Genomic DNA, 17,233 nt, shown 5'->3' with positions numbered 1-17,233 from the left:
GAGCGGTGAGCATCCGGGCTTGGACGGTTGGGTGGTGTGGACGCTGTCGCGAAGATTGGCCAGGCGTCCCGAGTCGCCTACTCTCCAGAGGCGACCAATGGGGTATTATACAATGCTGAGCTCTGCCAGGAATCCAAATGTATTGAAGAGCGTGCCACGACGCGCGTATGGTGTTTTGTTTGTCGAAACGTCAAAACGAACGCTGAACGATTCAGAAGAAGATGACAATGGATCTTTAATTACCTGGCAATGACTCTACATCACTCTTGATATGAGTTCGATGGTCCGGTGGGGCAGATTGCTCACCAAGCCGCTTGAGTTTATTTCTGTGTTTCTATGTAGTACTAATGTTTTTGGAACTACTCATGGGTCCGGGCAATCAAAACAGGAAAGTGGGTGCTCGCTCAATCGATCTCACAATGAGAAGCATTTGCACACAGACGTAACAGCCTACCTACCCGGGAGGGGGTGTGCGCACGACAGAGGTCCGTTGGGCTGTTCCTTAGGGGGGGGGGTATGCCCCTAGGGGGTCAGTCTGCTGGCTGCATGACATGTGGTGTTAAGCGTGGTTAATACGTATATAAAAGTGCCCTTTTTTTTTCTTTTTAAATTAGGAAAGTAATATTAAATAAATTCGAGCCCTAAGGATCTCTGCTAGAATTGCTGCTCTATTCAGGGAAGGCTGCTCTGCTAATATAATGGACTAAAATCTAAGAGGAAGGGGCGTACTTACCGTCAAGTTAATATACATACTATAGTGTGAACAAGGGGAGGTATCTATCCGGAGGGTCGTTATTTATTTAAACAACATACGGATACACGCTGCAGATTGAACGCACCTCTGCTGGTACCCCCCTTCCCCCTTAGGTACAAGACAAGATCCAAAGCGACATGCTATTCTACCTATCGAATGCTAGATGGCGTCAGCACATACAGTTCCCCCTTTTCTTCTTTCGGTTTCTTCCCAGTCTCCAGGTTTCAGATTGTTTCCAGCTGCAGGCATCATAGTAGCCAACCCGCATCAAGTCACAATCTGTTCCTTCTAGGTACTCCGTACTTACGAATAACCGGCTCACGGGAAGACCGGGTAACTTGAGTTTGGGGACAAACTCTCGGCCTTGTTGTCTACTTACGGAGGGACGGGGAACTGATCCGGATATCCGTAATTATGCAAGGTTTAATCTTTCCGCGCGAACACGGGAAAGCTTATGGGATTGAGAAAGTTTGCGCCTCTACGGATATGCCTCTTAGGGGTCAGGGGGTAAATCCATGAAAGTATCCGTACACATCGCACCACCGCACTATGGCAGCATCACCAATTTGAAAGCAATCTGTGGGAGCTTCCTTCAGATATTGAATTTCCAGCATTGGAACTCGGTGAGGGGCGCAGGGGGTCGTGGTGGCTTGCGACATTGCCATTTCGGTTCTTAGCCCGCTATATGCACGGGTACCTCAGGTACCCAAGGTATTCTGTGTACACTAATGCTAATAAGTGAGTGGGAAGAATCTGCCCCCCTTTCGATATGAGACATCAAATACTCCGTAAGTACATACTTAGGGGAAAAGCCCGATCTCGTCACTTTTTGCTCACTGGCCATCATGTGTGGTCAAGGAAATCATCGCCTCCCTTGACACGGCGGTTCACTCATGCCAAGGGACGTGGAGCTAGTTCGCCTCAGCTTCGCGCTTCTCCGATCAACACCAACCGCCGCGTCTTTGGTTATTTCGCCCGAAGTCGTGGCTCCAATGGTCACTCTTCGCGAAAACCGAGGTTTCTCGTGAGGCACGTATCTTACAGATCGAATCACAGCTTGTGACTCGAGCACTTTGGTTCCAGCGACTCGCGAGTGATACCTAGCCACGTGCCACCCTGGGTCGCAGGCCTGATTCTGCATTTTGACTAGCAGGGCGTCGAAGTCGCATCCATAGATAGTCCATTAAGCCCTTGCCTGCTGGTAGCCTTTCCGCTGCAGGCCATCTCACGACCTTAGCTGCCTTCCTTACAGTACTTTCCAACCCGAACGTACCAGATTCCTTACCAGACGCCGTCTAGCAGCGAGAGCTCGGAGTGCCCTATCCCAAGATTTGCATACCTTGAGTTGAGGCCAGCCGCTGTGCCAATCCCTCAGTATTACCTGTGCTACCTCAGAGTAATACAGCCCTAGACACTTACATACGCTTGCATCATGCGTAGCATACCACTTCAGTCTTTGGTGTCTCAAGCGCATTCAAGAGAATCCTACGGTAGACCTGCCCAACAATGGCAACGCCCAACACCATGTAAATGCAACTTGTAGCTACAACACCACAAACAAACCACCACGATCGTGGGATGGCACCACAAAAAAAAGCTTCTTCTAACCGGCGATCATAGTTGCCTAGACAGATCGATCGCGTGCCTCTCACCGAGTCCTCTGCCTCTCACAGTTGCGCATGATGCCCGTACACTGAGCCTGCAGGCTGCAGGAAGAGCTTCGCCCTGGACGAATGACGCGCGCAGCAGTCTGAATCCATGTGATCTTTTCCTGGGCGTCATTGTGCTTGATGATTCTCTGGATGCCAGTGCTCCAGTTACAGCCACAGCCTTGACCGCCTCGATGTACTTCCTCTCACCCGGACCAATTACCCCCGAATAGCTTGGTCAAAGGGCGATAACGTCGTCGCTCCAGTGAGAATCACTCGCATCGACCTTCCACATCGGTCCCTCCACCCGCAGCCAAGCACCGCTTGCCTGTATTTCGCCTCGCTTCACGGCCAATGCCATTTGTTCGGGCAGGCTTTCCAGTCATGTCAATTTCCCTTCTCACCGGTCTCAGCTGTAAACACTGCGATTCCCAAGTCGGCTGGAGTAACCAACATCAACCTTTTAGGACTTTTGGCGATTGACTCCCGTCATCGCACTTGTTGGTGGTCCTGCAATTGGCTCTCTCGCACACCCGTACGGCTGTCTGCTCATGGTGTCAGAGACTCAGGGGTTCGATTGGTAAAGAAGAAATTTGCTACGGGTAGATCCGCAACAATCACACAGCTCAAACACGTCACCTGCTCGTACCCATCCTGCTTTACAACAAACATCGCCGATCCGAATCAGTCTCTTGCGATCAGAGTTTGAAGGGTATTCGGTGAAGTCATGGCCAATTCGCAACTGCCACGATAAAGCCTGCTATCTGCGGGCAACATTGGCTATTCAGCTCTGAGTTTTACCGATCAGCTGAGTTGAACCACCGCCGTAGCCTTCATAGAAAGCAGCAGCTGATGGAAAGGAGTTGAGGCCTACGGTTGTCACAGGTGATGCCCGAAATCAGCACCCTCTGAAAGCCAGTGTCACTGCAATGGTGTCTCCGTCTCGTACAGGATCCAGTTAGAATGAATTTACCTTTGCTCCAAGTGTATCTATTGTCTCGATGGCATGAAATCAAGTCCTTTTGGAAAAGAGTGTCTTCCAATGATCTTATAATGTAGCATAGTAGCGTGACCCATCTGCTATAGCCTCACCCTGACATTTCAGTCCACACAGCCTCGTTGCTTATCATAATTCAGAGGGTGTCAAACAGCTTCGCGATTCGCGTTGAGTACAGGCAACAGCCTTAACCCATTGAGGATACCTTAGTCTTGTATCCCCTCAGCCGATGACTAGCAATCCAGAAGCTTGAAAGTATAAGAAAGAACTCAAGGCATGGCACTTCATTTTCAATGAGATAGTGATTAGGTCAAATACCTAAGTAGGAAGATCTCATCTTGCGAAGATCACATTGGCGTGCGGTCTCCCCCATAATAAATACTACATGTACCTTAGAGTGTGTCAGGTACGGTTTTCATCCTCATCCCTACATGTAGACTCCCGACCTAGCTGGGCACGATCCAGACGAGACAAAGGTCGTGAAACGAAGTGGACCGAGACTTCAATTTCCTTGAAGTCAGTTTAAAAGAAAATCCATCATGTTTCATGATCTCGGCCGAAGCACTCTTTTCCCCAAGACTCCAACCTCTTTGAGTCAGCCTACTAAAACAAAAGATACAAGGGACTTTATTCCCTGTTCGGTGACAACTGTATGACGAATGAATTGTTTCAATACCTCCATCGTTAGGTTTTATATAGAATAAGGTAAGAGTCAACTCCTGCTACATGTAGTCAGGGATAGGGATTAGTGCTACTCAAGATCTCAGGGTGTTCTAGGTGGCCAAAGTGATGACGTTGCAGGGTGCTGGCCGAGAAATAAAGCCCTCGTCGCGGCAAATTAAGAGTGCTGTAGGATAGGGGGGTAAAAGCTCTACCATCTCGTGAGGCTTTACTTGGTCGAACCAGGCTTCTTGTGCGGAGTCCGAATTTCTTGGTCACACGTAGCCCAAGCGCAATGTTTCGTTGTTTGTTTGTTTGACTCCGCTTCCACCCGTCGAGGTAAAGGGCGCCTACGTCGGCGACCGAAACTATCTACCTCTCTACATAGTGTGAACTTGAAAGAAAACAAAGTGTAAGCCAATTATTGAGCTTTCAAGCCACTGGAAATCGATCCTGGTGGGGTTATTTTGAGGAAGCAGCATTTGATGGAGTAGGGGCTGACCCACGCTGTTGAGGCACAGGAGACACTCACTCAGACAGAAAATATGTAAGTAGTTAAATGTACTCTCTATTCAGAGAATCCTTTGCATTGCGAGCGAGGCCTTTTCCTTCTGCATGGGTCTTTAATAGCCGGCTAGGATAGTTTCTAGCAACCCGCAAGTATGACACTCCCAGTCGGCTTCGGATGGGTCTTTGTTGAGCATAAACCCCCGAGAACTTGGGCTGCAGCGCACAATTCTCGAAATGGTCTGCACCAGGTAAAGCCTGTACGACATGGAGGTATCGTTCTACGCGAACTCATTACAAGTGGTTTGATACAAGCCTCTGTCATGCTTAATCATCTATGCCCAACGCCTTCTCCACACTGGACCCCAAACGGGCAATCCCATGAAGCAAGTCCACGGTATCAAGTATACGGAGTGAGATGAACACATTCTCTATACCTCAATGGCATATCATCTGACACCGACAAGAAGCTAACCAGGTAATGGGGATCATCAAAAGCGGGTTGAGTGGCGTTTCTCCTCAGAGCGGGGCTGGATGGATGACTTGCGTTTGTTGGAAAAGTTCCGGAGGTCAGGAAAGCGGGTTCCCAGAAGTATTTTACACTGGTAGCAAATCTCGCAGCCAGTACCTTCATGATCATCGTAGCAGATGACCTGGAGTTCATGGCCGGCAGATTTCTTGCGTTCGAGTTGTTTATGGCATTCTTATAGGCTTCGATCGAGCAAAGTCACGCTCAGGAGTAATTCGGTTCCGTGCGGAAGATCAAGCAGAGCACCGTTTGTCCAGCCAGAGAGACAAATTTACAAACGTAGCGCCAGCTGACAGAAATTTGAGAGAACACAACTTGCTTGTCATCGCTGCACTGAAGCAAGGTGGGGTGATAGGAGAAGTATCGGCGTATCAATGAAGTACGAAGATGCTGCTTGGCTTCCAGTAAGACGCCTGCGGTGAATTCATGTCGCTCTCAGACCCTTCCAGATCCCTCTCAAATAATGAAACCAAACCTGATCCCTGGTAATTTGAAGAGCATGTCCAGTTACGACCGGCACAAACAATCCCTCAATGGCAACCTGCATACATGTTACGCAGCAAGTTTAGCTCGGGATAATGCGCTCAAATTGACGTGACAGTAGGCATTCTCTTCACACTTTGGTGTGTGAAAGTTGGACGCACCAACGAGACCTCAGTAATGCGTAGCTGAATTCCGTTTGATTGCCCTTGGCTGCAAGGATCGTCAAAGTCCCTGTGCTGCAGATGATCTGTCAATGTTACCAATTCCGGATGGCTGAGATATGTGGGACTTCTTCCATCTCTGGGTATCTGGCCAGACAAGTCTGACGATGACGGGGAAGTAGTCTCTCATACAAGTAAGATGTTTGCAAGTCCTCTGAGAACCACAAAATTGGATACTCGCTGGCAGTCATACCATAACAGTGCTTCTGTGTTACTATCGTAAGGTGCATTTGCATCCCATACCTAACACCTGTCACTCGTGTTGAGAAGGTTACGTCAATCGAGACTGTTTACCTCTGATTGTTCGAGGCTGAAGACCGAATACGATCAAAAAGGGGCAAGGGATGCTCAACGTTTCTCTTCTGACTCGACTCGACTCGCACAATAACCGAAGGAATAGCTACCTCCTAGGCCCCTAACCCTTATGCTTCCAAAACTTTCCAGCTGGGCGGCTATGCCATTCCCCTCTACCTCTCGCACTCGGGTGTCGGGACGCGGCATTGTGCTCTGCCGTCTCTTACAGAGGTGCCTCGGCAAATAGCACTGAATGATGCGCCGGAAGCCGAAGTAACGGGAAATTGCAGGCATTTGGTGTGAGAGCGTGTCCGGCCTGAGGTATCTAGCACTCATCACAGCGGGCATGCATCCAGGAAGCAAGGCAGTCGACAGGTCACATAATCCAAATTTCAACCCTCAACGGTATGCAGCGTTGAGATCACTCGTCACATTCCTGACTCAACTTCATTATCGGTCATTGGCTTGTTGTTTATGGGGTGAGCTGTCTGTTATTGACGCTTTGAGGAGTTCAAGAGGGGTTTGTTCCTTCGTTCCACGCCCCGCTCCTCTCGGGCACCTGTTAAGAGACCAGGGATGTGAGCAAGATGTTGAATGATGTCTCATATTCATGCCTGCCCCGGACGGCAGATGGCAACGCTAAAGGCTACTTATTCCATGTCAGCACACCGATGGACTGTTGTTACACTCTTACAACAATTAAAGACTTGACATAGACATACAAGTGGGCGACAGAGTAATAGTGTGTCAGCCAACCAAGTGAACCCCTTTCCCATCACTGCTTGCTACTTGTAGTATCATTGTCCTTTGCCTCCAAGTGTTCTTGGAGTGCATTACTTTGGGGAAGGTATTCAGATTCAAGCAGCTCGTAGTAAGAGTAGCGGTAATAGCAGCAGTCAAAATATAACCTCAGCGTAGATTATATTGAGCAGCAGGCCACTTTGTCCCCCAGTTGATAGGATGCTGTGAAGGATTTCCTGCATGTAGAGCCGAATTATCAACCGGAAGAGCAGTACAGAAGATTGAATAGGAATCAAGATCAAGCAGATAATATCTCGCTTGAATTACGAAATATGTCGGAGGAGAACTTTGTTTTTCCTGCGCGATGAGGGTAGGAACATCTAAGAGCAGAATATCCCATCAACTGCTCAAACTCAGGATCCAGGCCGAGCAACTTCCCTAGACACAATCTCAACTCTACTTTCGAGTCTTCAAGTTTCTTCGACAAGCGTCCCACTTAGTTCTGCCCCATCCTCCTTCTCTCGACGATCAATCGTCTGATGCCAAGAAGAACCTACTTTAGTGAGATGCTAGTGATGTTGAAAAAAGCGGGCTGAGACACGTACCATGGCGTGTTCTGCTAAAGAGAAGCTAGTCGGGCTAGTTTTAGGAGATTCCCGGCGCCATGCAAACGCGTCACGACTCACGAACGCAGGCTCATGAGAGCCTTGGTTGGTCCGTAGAATCCAAGTTTGGGATGGTAGGAAGCAGCCATTGGTGCTGTGGGAGGATCGCGCATCGACAGAAACAGATTGATAGCGACGAGGCTTTTGATGAGATACGGCAAGAAGTCTCCTTAGTCTGTGTCGAATGCAGGTTTCGCAGATTCCCTCAGCTTCACATTGCCATGGCGGCTGTGTCTCAGCAAGATGTGCGCCTAGGGTTTCGGTACCAGAAGTAGGTGACAGGTCTACGTAGAATATGATAAAGTAGCCAAAGCTATCTGACGCGGTGATGATCTTCCTGCTGAGAAAATGGTAAGCCCGATCAAGGCTCGAGACAAGTATACATAAAGTAGTCCAGATGGCTACTCGAGCCGACGAGCCCACAATTCGTCGAGCTTCCCCAGAGATGAAGGAAAGACCCAATCCACAAAGTTCTGTGTCAGTAGAGTATGAATATAGTTATAGCGAGTCTTTTAATTCCCTTGCTGATTGTCGAACAGTGCCCATCTAAGCTTTCGCTATTGTCAAGACTTCTCGATTGGACGTGAGTTCCCTCTGGCTGGTGGAGACCTCCCACTGTTGCAGGCGATCTACCTTTCATGCGTATGACGAAAGGCTTGTTCGGGTCAAAGGAACTTCGCCATACGTATTAACTTCACAGAGTGGAAAAGCCACCATGGCGAACACATTGACGCACATTGGGTGTCTAGAATTGCTCACACCTCCTCTCATCACTTTACACGTGAGAATACTGGGCACTTTCAGGGGCAGCGAGCTATCTACACATTTCACCCGGATCGGTAATTCCGCCCATCCGGCGCGGCATTGCCTTCTTGTGGACTGTGAAGAAGCTAACGGCCAACATTGAAAAAGCCATCGGCTCTAGAGAGTCCCCATTGGTCACAAACGCACCGAAGTTAAGATCTCGCGTTCGCTTGGCGGCAGGGAGAGTCCAATCGAGCCAGTTCATTGGCAGGTCACAATACCCCTATTCTCAGCAGCAGCGGAATCTGCTCTCAGGGGAAGAGCAAGCGATACCGCCCTCTATTTAGGGAGAATCTCAAATCTGCTCATCAACAAACACGACGAGACATAGACTTGAAGTCGAGTTTGATCACCACTGTTGCAAGGCGTCTAAGTCCTATTCTTTGATTCAAGGCATCCAGCCTCTTTACAATACGCGAATTGGCAAGGAACGTGGCGTAGATGAACTTGAATATCCTCTCGCCATCCATAAGCCTCACAGGGTTTAAAGTGCCGAGAGTTCAGGGCCACATCTCAACATCTCAAGTGTTACGTGATGGCTTTGTGACAAGACTTCCAGCACTTTCGGAACTTGGCTCGTCTTTCTTTACTAGGTACTCCGTACACATTACACAGTAATACCTAGAGTCTTGGAGTCCTCGTTTCAAACGTTTAGCCGACAAGGTATTGGCTGGATGAACAATCACACCAAGTGGACAGGGCTCAAGATTGAAGATTCTCGAGGCCGACCATGCGGATCCAGAAGATCTCGCTGCAGAATGACCGAAGAAGAGCTGGTAATTCATCATGCGAAGAAGCCAGGAACATGGGTGAGCGGGATATCACTCTTACACCAGCATCCGCAGGTTTCTTTTGGCAGTTGTATCGGGCCTTTTAGAGAGACGAGGAATAAATGGCTCTGAAGATGCCTGCGAAAGGCGTGGAAACGCTTTTCAGCGGTATGGTTCGGTATTCCGGTTGGTGCCATTGGACCAGCCGCACTTTGTCAACGCCGCACCAACCGTCCCCAACCCGAGAACATTTCTACATTCTCCCTGCCATGTCGGCATCGCGATGCGGTAAGATGTCCTCATTTCAGAGTTATCCAGTGATATTGCAACGTTACTCTGTGGGGTAAACCTACTAAAATACGTTTCAACCTCGCCGTTTGCAAATAGGGCAGCCAAGGCTAGCTTAGCCACGCAAGCAACCCCATGAACATCATCGGCGTCAGTCCTGAAGCAGGAGGTCAAGTTTTCCAGTTATCCCCACTGACAAATAGGAAGCAGCCCGTGATACTTGGTATCTTTACCCCATGATCCTGGCATCCGAAAGTAGTGAGACATTCCCGATCAGAAATGCCGGGTGGATTCCGCGGCGTTAGTTGGAATGATCTCTACGCAAAAAGCCCGAGTGGTGTCGGTCTGACCGTGAGGCGTCTCGCCGAGGGAACGGCGTGTGAACGGCGACCTATTGCCAGGTTTTCCTGGTCTTTGTCGTGTGGATTCGTACGGATAGCCTGTCAGACGTCAAAGCTTCATCCTGACAAGGCAGCATCACGTGGCATGGTCCAAGATCGTCTGCCCAGGCTGGAGGAGACAATATCCGTGTCTCCCTTGCATATAGGGCGACGCCAATCACTTGCAGAATGGGAGAGAGATGTGGTAGATCAGTGCGAGAGCTGGACTAGGTTTACTGACTCGTGGTGTGTAGTGACTTGGCACGGCTTGTTCTCGCAAGTTGCGGCTGGCGGCTCTAACACTATTCGTACATCTACGAAGACCTACCTTGAGTCTAGTGTAGGTCTCTGGGTTGGTGAAGAATGTGTAGGGTGGATCCGAGCGGTCGTTAGATCGGTCTCATCTGCGGTACTCAGGCGAATGGCACGGTTGAACGATAAAGAGTTCAGCTGAGCGTTGAAAGAAGAATATCGTCGATCAGTGTCCTTTTGCGTCGATGGAAATCGGAGCCAGCTCCGCACTTGCGCGTGCCGGGCCACGGCTCAGTCCTGGGCCAAGAATTAAAGTTCAGCTGTAGTGGGCTTCAATTGTAACCTCCGAAAGGGGCATGGGGGCCAAAAAACTTGATTTTATCTCTTACTGTTTGGTTCTGCAAGTCTGGATGTCTGAATTTTGCACGGGAATGTGGGCAAGGCTTCCCAGTTTGTCTTTGTTCAACCTCGCTCTCGGCGAACCTCGGCCGCAAGATTCTTCGCTTGGAATACCGAAGGTGGAAAGGGAAAGAGGATTTCGTAATCAAAGCTTTTTCTCGGGTCGGGTGCATGGATGCCGTCAGCCGTCACCAAAAGTGGGGACCCACCAGATAAAAGGTACCTTACACAGGTACCTTAGGTGCCTAGGTACAGTACGTAGGACCCCTGTTCCGGGACCATGGGGAAATGTTTCTCCCTGAAGGCCCCCGCTTAAAAGGCAGTCAATCTTAGCGTTCCCCTCATCGGCCAATCAAAGAGCGTGACGGCAAAGTTCCCGGAGGCAGCCAATGACTGGTGGCGACGGAAGCTGCCACAGGTGGGTCTGGACCCGCACCGCCCTTTGACCGTGGAGTGGGCCCGCCCAGGGGATCACCGAGGAACCAATTGTGAGAAGCCACAGGAATGAGTAAGGACGGGACTGAGGAACACCAAGTCAGCCATTCCCCTTTCGGGCGCACGTTTTCTTCTTTGGCTTCCCGCTGCTTGAGCCCTGAGCTGTCAATTGTCATCGCGCTCGTCCGAACTCATCAATTCATCAGCGGCATCCCATCAATATTATCACATTATCTTCCCAGCCGCCATTCCGACAGGGTCTCTCCGAGGGCCTAGCAAAAACTGTCGGTCTGCGCGACGCCATCAATCCGCTTCCCGTCGCTAAGTTCGCTTCGCTACAAAAGTCTTGGTATTGAACGATCAGCATCGCAAAAGAGCCCACGCCAATCCCTACCGGGCCAGCAGTAGGCGGCCACAATCCCAAGCAGAAAAGACCAACAACCCACACGCCCAGTCGTCCTCACGCCAGCCCAACGGCAAAACGGCCAGCCCTCCCCCCATCAATGATCTAATTGATCGCCCGCAGCGCTAGGTCTGCAAGTCCGCGGGGGTCAGACCGTAGTCTACTTATCCTGCCGGGTGCAGGTTTTAACGAGACGACGTCCCCACGCCCAGAGAACTCCATCGTCTGACCCTGACAAGTCGGCATCACGCCGGTTCCAACTCCGTATTCGACCAATATCAATTCCACGATCCCCGCCCTTTTCAGCCGGCTTCGCTTCCAACTAAAAGGGATCGGGGTACCTGAAGCGCCCAAAGACATGTTGTGCAGTTTCAGCTGCAATGGTGGAAATTGTAAGACATACTCCGTCCCGTCACTCCCGTGAGCAGCTTTTTGAGGCCTCCCCCAAAACTAACTGTGCGTGTGTGTGTGAATAGTCGCTCAACGGCGATGGCAGTGATGGTGATGGACGCGTTGGTTCCGCCCGCGATAACTCGACGGGCGGCGGAACCGTCAGCAAACTCAACGTCGGTTCTGACTCGTCTTCGTTGATGTCGCTCGTCAGCACCCTCATCCCCGTGCTCATCTACTCTGTCGTATGCCTGCTCATCTTCTGGGCCTTGCGTCGAAGGAGTCTCCGCGTCTACTCCCCACGCACTATTCTTCGAGACTTTTTCTCACAGTATGTCATCCACGGCATCGTCACAAGTACAGCGTGCTAATTCTCCGACAGCGAGCAAAGCGTACAGCTTCCAAAAGGATGGCTCGACTGGGTGAAGCCGTTCTGGACGGTTCCGGATACGGAAATCCTGAATCGCTCCTCACTAGATGCCTTCCTCTTCCTTCGGTATCTGAGGATACTTACTATGATCTGCTTTGTTGGTATTTGCATAACATGGCCAACATTGATGGCTATTCATGCTACCGGCACCGGTGGGCTTTCACAACTGGACCGCATCACCATAGGCAATGTCCAGAACTCTCAAATGCTCTTTGCCCACGCAATCATTGCGTGGGTCTTTTTCGGTAGGTGCTCCCTATCCCGTATGAATTCCAATATGGCTAACACCCCCTTCAGGATTTATTCTCTTCACAATCTACCGTGAATGCATATACTACATCAATCTTCGCCATGCCTACCTTCTATCACCCTACTACTCCAAGCGGCTGTCCTCCCGGACGGTCATGTTCGGCTGTGTGCCTCCCAAATACCAAGATGCCGCCCGCATGCGAAAGTTATTTTGGCGACACCGTCAAGAACGTTTGGATCCCCCGAGACACGAGCGACTTGGAAAGGCTCGTCAAGGAACGAGACGAGACGGCGATGCGGTTGGAAAAGGCTGAGATTCGCCTGATCAAGATGGCCAACAAACGGAGGAACAAGCAACTGAAGGCGATTGCCGCAGCTCTCCCCGCTCTCCCCGAAACAGTCTCGAGTCCGCCATCAAGCGGAAGTTCAGAACGGTCCGACGACCCCGAGAAAGGCTACCCGCATCAAGAGAACACTGCTCTGCCCGACGTCAACGGCTCCGTCGCCGCCCAGTGGATCGGGGCCAGCGAACGCCCGTACCACCGACCCCTGGCCAACTTCTTTCGCCGAGTCGATACGATCAAGTGGACGCGCCTACGCATCAAGGCCCTCACGCAACAGATCAACAAGCTGCGGCGAGGATTCCTCAAGGGCGAAGGTCGTCGACTACCTACAGCCTTTGTTGAGTTCTCCTCCCAGGCTGATGCCGAGCGCGCGTATCAGACTCTGGCGCACAACAGGCCGCTGCACATGTCGCCGCGGTATATCGGTATTCGTCCAGACGAAGTGGTATGGAGCTCTCTTCGGATGCAGTGGTTTGAGCGTATCGCCAGAGACTTCTTGATGCGTGCCTTCATCACAGCCGCCATTGTGTTCTGGTCTATTCCGTCCGCCATCGTTGGAACCATTTCCAACATCAAGTTCTTGTCGGAAACATTTCCCTTCCTGGCGTGGATTACCAAGCTACCTGATCCTGTCACTGGTATCATCAGTGGTCTACTACCCGCGTTGGCCTTGTCGTTCCTCATGGCCATCGTACCTTGGATGTTGCGAGGTGAGTAGCACATGCCGACCCCTTGACTTACCCTACTGACTCTTCCAAAGGTTGTGCTAGGCTTGCAGGCGTCCCCTCGCTCTCTCTGATCGAACTCTTTGTACAACACGCCTATTTTGCGTTCCAAGTAGTTCAGGTCTTCCTTATCACGACTCTCACATCCGCTGCATCAGCGGCTCTCACACAAGTGCTGAAAGACCCTCTTTCCGCAAAGGACCTGCTGGCCGACAACCTGCCCAAGGCCTCCAACTTTTACATCTCCTACATCCTTATTCAATGCCTAGCTGTCGGCGCTGCGTCCCTGTTGCGGGCATTCGACATCTTCCGTCATCATGTCATGGCAAAGGGCTTCGATAACCCTCGTGGACTATTCAGGATTTGGCATAGGGAGCGACCCGTGCATTGGGGTGCAGTCTTCCCCGTCTTTACTAACATGGGCGTCATCGGTAAGCCGCGCTGTATCCCAACTCTTCTCCTCTTCGATACTGACTCCCACCAGCCATCAGCTACTCCTGCATCGCGCCCGTCGTCCTAGGCTTCGCCGCCGCCGGCCTCTATTGTATCTACCTAGTCTACAAGTACAACCTGCTCTACGTCAGCGACGCCTCCATCGATACCCGCGGTCTCGTATACCCCCGCGCCCTGATGCACCTCCTCGTCGGCCTCTACCTCGCCACGATCTGCCTCATCGGTCTCTTCGCCCTGCGCGCAGCCTACATCCCCATGGTCCTCATGATTGGCTTCCTCATCTTCACCGCGCTCGTCCACATCTCCCTCCGCGAAGCCATCTTCCCCTTACTCTACAACATCCCCCGCGCGCTTGCTCTCGAAATGGAAGAACTCGACGGCGGATTCGTCGCCCCAGACTACCCGCAAGACGATTTCCTCACCGACGCCGACATCACCGCCGCGTACCCAGACTTCTTCGACCCCGGCGAGGATAACGAGGGCCCCACGCACGAAGTCAACGGCACCCGAGGCGTAGAGGGCGCGTCAGGTCTCATGGCCTCCGTCCAAGACTGGTCCGCCGGCGCCGTCGCCAAAAAGATGCAAGCCACGGCCGAACAATACGGTCTCGCGGGACCCATCGGCTACATAATGCACTGGATCGACCCTGCCCCCGACCCGAACCCGAACTTTGTCCTCCGCTGGCTCCACCCGGGCGTCTTTGACGACTTCTCCACCCTCCGGCGCACCATCCCCGTCGACCTGCCCGATCCGACCGAGACGTACCCCACGGATTACGCCCGTCGGGCGTACTGGCCGCCCGAGATGGCGTCGCCGACACCGGTGATTTGGATCCCGCGCGACGCGGCGGGGGTGAGCAAGCAGGAGGTGGAACACTGTCGTAAAGTTGTCGGGTGTTCAGACGAGGGGGCCGAGTTGAATGCCAAGAACCGGATCGAGGTTGAGCTTGAAAAGGCGCCGTTTTGGGTGCCTCGTGTTTTGTATTAGGGTTGTTTTTTTCGGACCAACTTAATGTAGCGTGGCGTTTTGGTGTGTTTTTGTTTGGATGATACTCCGTAGAGATACTAGCAAAGCCATATGCTGCTTTTTGGGCTCAGAGATCGAGCGGCCTCCGAATTTGAAATTCTGATTTGCACGTTGGAGATCATCTCACCCAGCTCGTGCTCATGACATTTGCCCTGCCTGACAGATGTGGTAGATTTATACCCTCTTAACCTCATCCTCAATCACCCGCCACGTCCTTTCCGAAACCACCATCTGCGCCAAATAATTCCCCTCGTGATCTTTCCCCTGAATGTAAATAAGACATGGCGGAAGAAGGCTCATTCTCGGGGTATTACACTGCCATACAATCTTCCCCCTCGGCGTCTTCCTCTCCTCCTCCTCCTCCTCCTTCCCTTCATCCCCCGGCTCCTCTCTAGACTCGACGATAGCCGGACTAAAATCAATCACCTCATGAAACCTCGCCTTCCCCACATTCGAAACAGATACCACGAACCCATTCGCCTCCGTAAACTGATTCGTGCTCCCGCTCTCCGCGACGGCGGTATATGTAAGTCGAGTCGAGGCGTATACCTGCGCATCGGTAAGCTGGGACCGCACAGAGTTACGGATCAGCGCGACGGCTTTGCCGAAGGGGGCGTGGAGGAGGCCCAAAGCTGTGGTGTTGGTCCAGTTGTAGGCTACTAGGTTCGAGACGTGCGCTTCGCCGGCGGGGAGGTCGTCTGCGTGTAGGCGGCCGCGGAGGTCGAGGGCCGTCGAGATGGAGATTGGTTTCGTGGGTGTGGAGAGGGGAATGTGGGAGCAGGCTAGGCGAACTAGGTATGCTGTTAGGATGTCGCCGTCGCTGAGACGGCCTGTTGTTATTGTTGTCCGCTCGTCGTCTGCGGCTGCGGCCACGTCTGACTCGGCCTGTTCGCGGAGGCGGAGGAGTGATATGGCGGGGATGAAGATGTTTCGCTGGCGCATGCGGTTCGTGAGGAGGTACCACAGCAAGCCGAACGTAAACCTTACTTTTCCCCAGCCGGTTAACCTCTTGTGTTCCCATAGGAACGGCTCGTCGTAGCGCTGCTTCTCTGCGTTTGCGACTTTTGCCATTGGGTCAGAGGACGGGTCTGCTAGGGGTGTGACGAGGTCTTGTCTGCCTGCTAGGACGCGGCACCAGTTCTCGACGAGTTCGCGGCGGCCCATGCCGTCTGTGAGGCTGTGCGGATAGGTAATTGTGACGAAGGTTGCGTCGGAGAAGGTTATGATGTGGAGGGAGAGGAGGGGGCGGTCTGTTGTTGTGTAGTCTTTGAAGGTTTTTGGTGCTTCGGGGCCGGCGAGGAGGGAGGTGAGGGTTGAGGGGGTGTCGAGGATTATGGGATGGCTTGGGGAGGAGTTGGTAGTTTTGGGAGGGAGGAAGAGGGAGGGGATGGTTGAGGATAGAGGGTGTGTGGTGACGCTGGATGGATTCGGTTCTGTCGTGAAGTGGACTGCTGGACGGGAGGGCGCGAAGGATTGAGGGATGTGAAGTTCGAGTTTGCCGTCTTTCTGATACCATTGTTAGTTATCGATACTTCTGAAGTGTCTCTTACAGATCAGGAGTTGGGTAGGAGCTTTGAGGCGTCGTAAGGACGAGAACCTACCATTAGTCGCGGCCTTCCGCCCAGCTTCTTCCAGTTCCCGATGGTGAGAAGCTCCGAGAGTGAGGCGTGGAGCATGGCCGGGTCAAGGACGTCGTGGAAGCACATGCTCCAGCTCATGATCATCATTCGCATCATCCAGGAGCTGTCCATGGCTGAGAGCGACACTACGGTGTCAGTGGGGATCCGATCCGGTTGGCGGGGCTCGGGGCCCAGGATCGGGTTGAGCAGAGGCCGAAGGGACGGCATGACTGTGGTCTACGTTGAAGTATCCTGGCCTAACACCGATCTTGAAGCTGAGAGAGGATTGAAAGCCGACTTAAAGTCTGCAGAAGTGGTGTTGAGAGTCGAAGTTATGAGGTCGGTGATGACGTTGGTGGGCTGGTGTGGAAAGCCCCAAGAGACGAACACAAGGGATGAACCTCGATCGTCTCATGACCCCATAGAGTGTAAACGACATCCCTTGGACAGGGACATGCCCTGTCAATAGAAAGCTTATACTGGCGATAGCCGTGGTCAATGATATGGGGTGGCAGGGTCTGACTCGTGATGGGAGAGATAACCTATAGATAAGGTCAATTTAAATGAAGAGCTCGTGGGGCGGTGAGATGCGTATTCTCGAGACTGAGTCGACCTTCCGTATTGACGAGTAGGAATGGGGGATAGATCGTAGAAGTAGGGGTTCGAACGCGGTTCTTTCAAGATAGACTGAGTATGACATCCCACTGCCAAGACATGGAGTTCGGTTGTCTGGCTTAAACTTTGTCCCTATTCTCTCGGAAAATGA

At 51.9% G+C, this 17,233-nt stretch overlaps 2 protein-coding genes across 2 annotated transcripts; one reads left to right on the top strand and one right to left on the bottom strand.

Annotated features, from left to right (window-relative positions):
• Window positions 1-11,611: 11,611 nt before the first annotated feature.
• On the top strand, window positions 11,612-14,809 carry N0V96_009556 (uncharacterized protein; the record flags this gene model as incomplete). Its single annotated transcript, XM_065758680.1, has 7 exons — window positions 11,612-11,623; window positions 11,708-11,952; window positions 12,004-12,296; window positions 12,349-12,505; window positions 12,567-13,354; window positions 13,405-13,800; window positions 13,854-14,809. 7 exons carry the CDS (start codon window positions 11,612-11,614, stop codon window positions 14,807-14,809), a joined length of 2,847 nt encoding a protein of 948 aa, XP_065612745.1.
• Window positions 14,810-15,022: 213 nt separating this feature from the next.
• N0V96_009555 (uncharacterized protein) lies at window positions 15,023-16,695 on the bottom strand (the record flags this gene model as incomplete). The annotated part of the gene is made up of 2 exons (XM_053190228.2): window positions 15,023-16,354; window positions 16,450-16,695. 2 exons carry the CDS (start codon window positions 16,693-16,695, stop codon window positions 15,023-15,025), a joined length of 1,578 nt encoding a protein of 525 aa, XP_053052158.2.
• Window positions 16,696-17,233: the final 538 nt, after the last annotated feature.

The sequence above is a fragment of the Colletotrichum fioriniae genome (assembly GCF_027942845.1).
Source record: "Colletotrichum fioriniae strain IMI 355084 chromosome Unknown scaffold_12, whole genome shotgun sequence".
Classification (NCBI taxonomy): Eukaryota; Fungi; Ascomycota; class Sordariomycetes; order Glomerellales; family Glomerellaceae; genus Colletotrichum; species Colletotrichum fioriniae.
The sequence above is the reverse complement of the archived record's forward strand: the minus strand, read 5'-3'. Positions and strand labels throughout refer to the sequence as shown.